General features: G+C 43.9%; 1 protein-coding gene across 1 annotated transcript in view; it reads right to left on the bottom strand.

Annotated features, from left to right (window-relative positions):
• Positions 1 to 8,139: 8,139 nt before the first annotated feature.
• LOC104526977 (SH3 and PX domain-containing protein 2A) overlaps positions 8,140 to 9,292 on the bottom strand; it is a gene marked incomplete at both ends in the record, with an annotated part of 117,040 nt that continues 115,887 nt past the window's right edge. The window contains one exon of the mRNA XM_010170575.1: positions 8,140 to 8,271. Coding sequence (XP_010168877.1) covers positions 8,140 to 8,271 — 132 coding nt within the window. The remainder of the gene's footprint in view (positions 8,272 to 9,292) is intronic.

Raw genomic sequence — 9,292 nt, 5'->3', positions numbered from 1 at the left:
ATTGTTAATTATTCTTTTCCTTCTACGGGAAAATGAAATGAGGCAGCATTGCTTGGAAAACAATCATTCATTTCTTACTACAGTGAAAACTTCCATGATGAACCTGAGGGAACAGCATTATTAGCTAATTTTAGCAAGGCTTTACGAATGCACTGAAGGTCACTTTAGTATGACATTCAGCTTCTCCCAACTCAAGTGGGACCCAGGTAATACAAGCCACTAATCAACTCCTCCATCCCAACAAGTAAAACATCCCTACTAGCAGAGCTCCAGCACAGCCTGGAGGTGTCCCAGGAAAGCTTCAACAGAATCAGGCATTGCAAAGGGCTCAGTGTTACCAGGCACCCAAATTTCAAGTGTTTATAATAAGCTTGTCACCAAGAAGTCAAAGCAAGTACATACTGCAACTCAAAGCAGGCCAAAGTAAAACCAAGCAAGGATGCCACTGAAATGCAGAAGGGCTTCCCAGAAGAGACAGAAATGTCACAGCACAATTAATGGGACAATCTCTCCTTGTCACAGGGCTGGAATCAGTATTCCCAGCAGAAAAGCAGGAGCCCACCTCAATCCCTTCACACAGTCACAAACCTGCAGGTACTTCAGAGGTGGCAACAGAGAACAACCTCATTTTCAACAATGATGGAGGACAACTGTAAACACCAGAATATTAACAACCCTGCTTTGGTTCCAGCATAGAGAATTACCTACCAAGCTCTTGAATACAGAAACAAATGTCACTTGCCATGTAAGTTACTAAGTGGGGAAGAAGAAAGCCATTTAGAGACCACAAGATAGCAGCATGAATATTACAACACATTCAGAATTTAAGCATTTTGTTTTATGCAGCAACCTTCCTACCTCAGCTCAGATGTTGGTGTGGTGATGCTCGAACAATAGGCAGGTCTAGAAACATCAGCCTCAAATAGCTCATTGTTCAAGTATATGTACAGGGCAGCCTTGAACTGCAGCTCAGAGGTAACCACTTCAGAAATGTTGTGACAGGCTTCCTTTCTGGGCACTGTAAATCTAAATTAAATTCTTGAAACTCAAACAAGAGCTTCAGCCATACCAACTTACTTTGCGTACCGAAAGCTGGTCAGAAAATGAAAGCAGCCACCACCTCCTTACCCTTGCAGGGGCACAGATTTAAAAACTCAATCAGATTAGGAAAAAAGGCAAGAGAAAAGGGATCAGAAAATAGCTTACAAAACAGAATCACCAGAGAGGTCAGGGTAGACTGTCAAGGGCTGCTTCCAGCTTAGTATAGCTGCTAAAGTCATTAGACAGTGTCACCCCACCCTTGGGCTCCCAGGGGCAAGAGCAGAGGAAGGAGGGCTCCTCCTCATCTTCTGCTGACCCAGCTGTTTCTGGTGTGAGTGTAAATTCTCTCCGTCCATTCAATATTTTGCAAACAGGCCACTGAAAGAGGGAGTGCCTGTTTGCAGGGTTGGTCAGGCACTATATTCCCAGAAAGAAGCTGATCTCCAGTGAGAACTTGGCTAGAGCAAGTAATCACATCCAGTTTTACCTCTCTGCTTTAAGTTTGCCTCAGGCTTCTGCTGGAGCCAGCACAGAGCCAGAATTAGTCTAAATGTCTCTCCTACCAATACTCCATTGACCCCATTTCCACAGACTACTTTAACACAAAGCACCCAGGCTCCTTCTGTAGACACTAGCTTCCAGACAGCTGAAGTTTAAAATAAAACCCACCCTTTACAACCAGACAAACCAACAAGATGTTTTGCTTATACTATTGCAAAACAAAGCAAGAGAACAGCCAACCTTGACACTTCCTCCAAAAAGCCTGAAGACAAAGACACTGCTTCAGTAGGACATGCCAGTGCCACTGAGCATCCTTACGCTCACCACAGATGTCTCTGAAACTCTGCCTATAGAGAGAAATCCTTCTCCAGCCCCTGAGCTGCAAGTGTTGGAAGGAGAAAAGCATCTCTGCTTTGCCAGCATTGTCCCTGTTTGGAGGGAAAACTACAAACACTGGGTTTCAGGACATTAAACAACTTTCCAGTAACCTCTAGCCAAAAATTCCTAATCACCTCCCCTGCCTCCTCAGATGGCTTGTGTTTGTCTGCCTTAGTACATACACTGGGCAGAAAACTGCAGCAGGACAGGAACTGATTCATAAGTGGATCAAGTATCCTCTGCTGCAGGGCTGGTGACAGTCCCAGGAAGGCAGGACACACAGCAAGGCAGCACTCCATTTAGAATAGGGCACTGCAGTCTACAGACCTTTGTTTTGAAGAAGGGGTTTGAGGTGGTCCTTCCTTGAACTCAGCTCTGCTGTTTACAGGGTTATAAATGCTGGTGCATACAGAAGTAGTTACACAAGCTAGCCCAGGTATTTAGTGGTGGCCACTCATCTAAACCTGTCCTCTAGGATGAAGCCACCGGTGTTAGAGGAAAGGTGTTGGACCTATGTAAGTCTTTGTTTCTCTTCCTCAAATTCCAGGCACAGCTCAAGGACTGAAGGGGAGAAGGGTCTGCTGTATGAGGGAGTATTTACTTTTTATATCATGACCACGGTCTCTTACAAGGTTTAAAATTCAAATGCACAGCCACGCTGGGAAGAAATGGAAACGCAAAGAAGTGAAGTAGCTTTCTCAGAGCAAACAGTAGGGCAGGGCACAATGTACACACAGAAATCAAGTCCTGAATCACCTCTGATGGACCATGCTCTCTTGAAATGCTTTGTAAGGAAAAAGGAAGAAAAAAAAAAGCTTTCCAGGGAAAGCCAGAATGCACAACTGCACCTTAAATAAAGCATGATGTTGGCAGTTAGGTGTACTGTCTTTGGCAACACATCCAACCAGTGGATGCAGAGCTGTTGACATTTCATAAGCAAACATGGTATCTGCATTTGCAATTTGGTACAGAGCTATTTGAAGCCTAGGAAACTGCTAGTGTATCACTTATCTGCTAGAATAAACAGAATTGCACTGCTTTTTGGCCAGCTTTTACAATATTATAATACTAATGCTCATAGACATTTGATAGCAGTACACACTGTGCCATGCTCCCCCTGTGTACAAAGCAGGGGGACCATGAAGACAACATCCTACAGAAAGGGTTAAAGCAGCAGAAAACAGATAAGACAGGAGCAGTTGCCTTTACAGAATTTAAAACAAAAACCCTCACCACACTAAAGAAAAGGGACCAAAAAAAAAAAAATAGGGATGAAAGGTGATCCATGAAATGCAAGAAAACCAACTTCTGTTTCCATCTGGATCACTTTAATGGTGCCCCTTTAGTCAAGATGCAGTAATTAATCAAGAAAGTAAACTTGGTTTGATTTGGTTTTAAGTAAAAGCAGTTACTTAACCCCAGAAAGCAACACCTTCAGATAAAGCATACTGTGTTTCTCATGAAGAGGCAGAAGTCAGACTCAAAACGCCCTCAGCCTAAGAAGATGGAGTTTGCAATAGGGAAGCCAGTGTATCCCAGGAGTCAGTCACTGGAGAGCTGTACCTTCCTTATGTCGCTCTCTTAAATCAGGACTGCAGCCGGTGAGCAGCACAAGTGAAAACAAATGGTGATGCAAAGCACATCGACAGGCCCACACTAATCTCCCAACACTGTGTAGGCAACCAGCAAGTCCCAAGACCCCTAAGCCAGGGCCCTGAGACAAAGCAGAGACCTTCCTATGGTGATACTTCAGTGCCATGTCCCACATCCCAGGCAAGCGGAGAAGAGCAGCCTCCCTTTCCAGAGATTCCTTTGGGTCCCAACACAGTTATGCTAGCCATAATAGCTTTGTTTTACATATTGTGTGTAATATAATATTGGAAATGGGTCTGCAGTTATGAAACTGCAAAGGACATGGCTATGGTCCTGCTCAGCCCGGCTGAAAACACCATCCCACGATGCCTCCACCACAGACACAGCTCCCAGGGACTGCGAAGGAAGAGCCCCCATCCTGCCTGCAAGGAGAGCAGCAGCAGAGGCAGAGGTGCTCGGGAGTACACTCATACTTCACCATCTGTCAGGTTTTCCATTGCAAACACTGCTGCCACAGTTTATAGTTTGACCGTTTCAAGCCACATCCACGCAAAACTTGGCAGAGAAGGGAGCTGCTCCGGCCCAGTCCCTCCCCCTCCCACCTTAAAGAAATCTCTGTCGGATTCCTGCTTTAACATTTCATTTCTGCAGCAGAAATAACATTTTAAAGTCATTCCACAAGACTTTTTTGGTTAAGATTTAAAAGAAAACTATGTACTTGACAGACAAGACTTGAGTCAACTATTCTCACTGTTATTCTGAAACAGCTCATAGATGTTTAGATAGTGTTGGATGGTGCAGGTTGGTGACATAGTGCATTTAAACAATTCATAGTCATTTCCAACAGGGAACACAACCCTCTTAACTGCAGCCTGTTCCCAAACACCATCTGGAGAGACTGTAAACCTCTTTTTTTCCTGATGCATTTGTGACCATTGTTACATGCAGGTTTTTCTCCTCAGCTGAGGTTAAAAAAAAAAAAAAAAAAAAAAAAAAATCCAGATACGTCAGGCACGCTGTGGGTCTTCTGCTCGTGTAACCAGAATTTAGAAGGTGTGAAGGACAACTTTGTTGCATCAGTAAAGGTATTTGCTGCAAAAACCAAGTGTCAAGGCCTGAGAGATGGTATCATTACTACATAATTTGTTCTGAAGTATAGAAGTCTTACAGATTTCTTTCAGACTAGCAAGATTTGCTTCTGTGGCAATTGCAGCAACAGTCAGGTTACAGTGACCCATGGGCTTCATAGCCAAGATGAAAGGCTTTAGAAATCATTCAACACATATGCTACACTGCCCTTGCTTTTAAGTCATAATACTAAACAGAAGTTGCAACTTGAAGTGATGTCCAAGTCATAACTTTCATTGGCCCAATAATGAAGAAAACCTCATCAAACTCTCTTTCAAAGAGAAAACTAAGTATGAGGCAAGACCCTACCAAATGGGTTTGCTTGTGTCTGACTGCGAGATGCCTTAAAACCCATCTCTGATATGGGAAAAATAACACTGAATAATACTATATAGTAACTGCAACACACGGTTACTTAAGACGAAGTTAACATGGCTTGGTGATAACCTGGTAAGACTTCAATAAATCAAATGCTAGATTTCTTTTTTTCTTCTACCTCTGCCCTATACATTGACTTTTGAAAGCAGAGCCTACTTACTTCCAGGGAGGTACACAATTTGGAGGCAAACGTCAGAGGAGATAGTAACTCTAGCTCAGGTCTTAGAAGTGTTCAGAAGAAAACATCCAGCGGGACATGAAACAGGCACCACCATTCTGAAACAACTTTGGACCCTCCCTGTATAAAAAAGTACGGGGCCATCTGACCAGTAAAGTGAAGGTGTTTATTCCCTACAAAGCCATGAAACAGAGCCAAGTTTAGGTTTCTCCCACTCTGGGGAACCAAAAAACCCATTTAAGTGTCCCTAGGCATCAGCATGCAACCCTATTTAGGCAAGGCTTTTAAAATAAAGCAGTCCTATACACTATCCAGTATATACATTCATACATATCTAGCTTCCTGAAAGTACACTTAAAAACCCAGAGCCAGACGTATTATATGCTATATGCACGCATAGACACAAGATTTGAGATACCGTCCCAGCAGCACACCCAATGCACACTGTCCAGTCTGATGGGACCACACAGCTGACAAGCTATCTAGCCATCCTTCCTTCCTTTCATTGAAGAAACTGTCCCTGTTGCAGGTGACATCGTAACACCTTACATCACCTTTAACTGTCTGGATCAGAAGAACATGTCTGACTTACACAATCACACCTATAGTTCCACAACACTTAAGCCAACATAACCATGCAGCCAGATGAATTACTACACATGTGCATAGTCCAATAACTGTATTTTCTTAAGAAGTGTATCCTCATGTTCTTAGAAGTCATAACCACATCTTCTAGGCATACCTGCCTACACTAAACAGATACCCAATTCAAACAAAAACTGAAGAGCTTTCAAAAGTTCACACTCGAGAAACTTTTGCTAGTTTCATTACATACCACTTACAGGCTCAGCTTTAGCTGAAGAGACAAGAAGTCATAGTATTGAAATCATTCCTGTGGTATCCCTAACCTAGGAAAGAATGAGAGTATACGTTTGGAGTCTTGTTCTTGGAACAACTAAAACACGAACTCCCTGCCACAACAGTTTAGACAATCATCCAAAGCAAATGACTCTCTCCATCAGCAGTCTATGACTTTTTTTTTTTTTTTTTAAATGTATCAGTATTATATCTATCCCTATAGATATAAAGGACAAGATCATAGCATGGAGTTCAGGGCTTCATATTTCCTCTCTTGTTTACATGAATAGTAAGAAATCTGGCTGCTAAACATCAGAATACAGTCTTAAGAACTGTAATCCAAGTTCAAGGATGTTTCCTTAGTAGAGTCACATTTCTGGACCCACTAATTAAATTCAAACCCTGACACTCTCCATTTATATCTCCACATACCATGTGGTTCAACACCATACGATGTGAACTGTGCAAGGCAGAGAGCCTACATTAAAAGAAAACACAAAGGAATTGTAATTTGGAATTCAGACACTTCTTGCATTATTTAACAGCCCAATTCCCTTGGCTCCATAAGCCATTTTCCAAGACAGGGATATCATGGATATGAATATAAGTTGCCACAATAGTGAGGCTTGTTCCAGCAGCAGTAACACCCATATTGACAGTGAGGAGCCCTCAGGCTTGGAAGGGAAGATGCTTGTCCACTAGCTTAGACACAGTTTAAGAAGTTACGACATTTTCCCCCCCCTTTCAATCATAACTATTGCTTTAAAGTGGGGCCGATGAGCATTTTGGCCTCTACTAGCTTTGCAAGAGATAAAAATCAGTACCCAGGAGACAGGCATTTCTGTTCACACTAGCCAGTTCATTTCCACACACTGCCCTTTTGGACATCACACTAAATCACTGGAGAGCAACTGACTAGATCACTTCGAGCCAAACAAGCATTAGGCTTTCATACAGCAGAGAAATAACCAGTCCAGGAAAAAAAGAAAAAAAAACCCAACAACACACAAGGCATGGTCATCATTGTGGATAACCTGACTCAGAGCTCTGGAAGATGGTTTTGAGTTCCAGATCAGGGTGTTTGGGTTCCCCCAAGCTCTGGCATGCCCCCAGCATGCTCCAGAGCCAGCCAGCCATGAGATCCCTGTGCGTGGAGCTACCACGACATCAGCATTTGCTTGAATAGCTCCAAATGCCAGCAGCTCCTCTGGATGAGGATACACAACTCATGAGCGGGCTGGAAACCAGTCCTGGACAACAGCTCTGGATTAACACACAAGGAGCACTAGAGGGGAGGAGGGGGAATGGCTGAAGACAGGCAGTTATTCAAACCAGCTGCTAATCCACTCCAACCACTCACATGTACACAGTCTCTTGTGTTTGTTCAGCCTGACTCAACGCTACCAGACGTTCAAGAGTTAAAGTACATGAAACGCATCTATACAAACACTTGCCAAAAATCTCATTTTCCAAGTAGAAGCTGGTTATTCCAGGGACGGTAGAGGCAGGGATTTCATCTTACTTTTACATGACAGGCTCTGCCTCTTTGCCTCAGAATTCCCCAATTAACACTTCTACAAGAATTTTTGAAACTGTGCATGGCCACGTATTTATCTACGCACATTCTCTCCCCTCCCTACCAAGCTCTGGGCTACAGGCTAAGCTGTCAAGCTAAGTTTCATCCCAAGCAATTTTTAAAAGCTCATCCTATAAATCCTCTGAAAAGGGAGTTAGTAATGGAAATGCTGACAGAAACTTGAAGGGACAGCAAGGCAACGGTATCAGTCTACTACTATACATCAGCTTCATTAGCTGCAGATCGTTCTCCTTCACCTTCATTTTCCATTAGTGTACTTTGGCTAATTAATGCACAAAATCTATGAAACATTCTTACAGGAGAAGGCAACATTTGGCCCCCAGCCCAAATCAACATTGAGAAACTTCAACATCCTCAGCCAGACATAGTAAGCGTACCAGATGGAGCTAACGTACAGCTACAAGTAGTGATGAGGAAACCGAAAGAAGAGGAATACATGCAAAAATCAGACCACTGGAAGAGGGAAAAAGCAGCAAATGCATCTTACCGCTTTCGTTTTTCTCTATGACATCCACAACCTCTCCAGCCTGGAGGCTGATCTCAGAGTTCTCCTGCTTCTCATAGTTGGATACCACCACATATTGCTCCAGGATCATGGGTTCAGAGCTAGCATCAGCACCTGGAGAAGGGAAAAAGCAAGCCGTAAGCCAGCTTCCAGCCATGGCTCCTCGACAGCGACCTCCGTCCATTTGATTCACAACAGGCCAACTTGTCACCAGAGCCAAGCGAATCAGCAAACAACCTTGGCTCGCAGCATATCCCCAAATGGCTGGCCATATAGAAACAGCCTCCTCTGGCCCACAACCCAGCAGCACAGAGGAACATTGGAGAGAAGAAGAAGAAAAAAGGGGAGAAAAAAAAATACAAAAAAGGAGTCGAAAACAGTGAATTAGTTGCGAAGCTTCATGATGGATTCTGAAAATAAACCTCTTCCCAACATGGTTTCCACAATCCTTGTTCCCATTCAGAGAGAAAAATCCTGGGCTGAAGCAGCATAAATCCACAGCTGAGCCATCCCCTAGTAAACCCAAAGAAAAAACAGCTCTCCCCTTGGCGGCTCAGCTCCTTCTCCACTCTAAAGGCTTGAGCTGAAAGTCAAGAGGGGGCTGTAGATGCCAATCATATTCGTCTGCACTGCAGCCCTTAAATAGAAACACATGAGCGGGATTGAAAGAGAGGGAGGTGGGGTGGCGGGAGAGAGGGGAGGGCGGGGAAGTGTGTTTACTTGAAACAGAAGAAAAAAAAAGTTATAGCTCCAGATCCTTGCTCAAACACAGCCACCCCCCTCCTGTCCCCCACCAGCTCCGCAGTTCCGCATTCCCTGCCGCAGAGCGCCCGTGTGGGACAGGGACAGGCACACTCTGGCTTCCCGCTCTCCATCGTCCTTCGGCACCTTTTTGGAGCCCTTGCAGCCAACCTCTCCAGTTTGGTTTTTCTTCATACCAAGGGCTTTTGGCTGTCAGAGCCATTTATGAATGAGAGTAGGCTCCCACAAAAACAGGGGTTAAAAAAGGCACAAGGTAACTGTTCTCCTCCCTTCCCCCATGCTCCTGGAGTTGCTTCTTGGGTTTTTTTTGTTTGTTTGTTTTAAATTTCTGACTTTTCCACCCTCAAACCAAAATCATGCATTTTGGGGTGAA

Source organism: Antrostomus carolinensis, unplaced genomic scaffold (assembly GCF_000700745.2).
Source record: "Antrostomus carolinensis isolate BGI_N321 unplaced genomic scaffold, ASM70074v2 scaffold25230, whole genome shotgun sequence".
NCBI classification, from domain to species: Eukaryota; Metazoa; Chordata; class Aves; order Caprimulgiformes; family Caprimulgidae; genus Antrostomus; species Antrostomus carolinensis.
The sequence above is the reverse complement of the archived record's forward strand: the minus strand, read 5'-3'. Positions and strand labels throughout refer to the sequence as shown.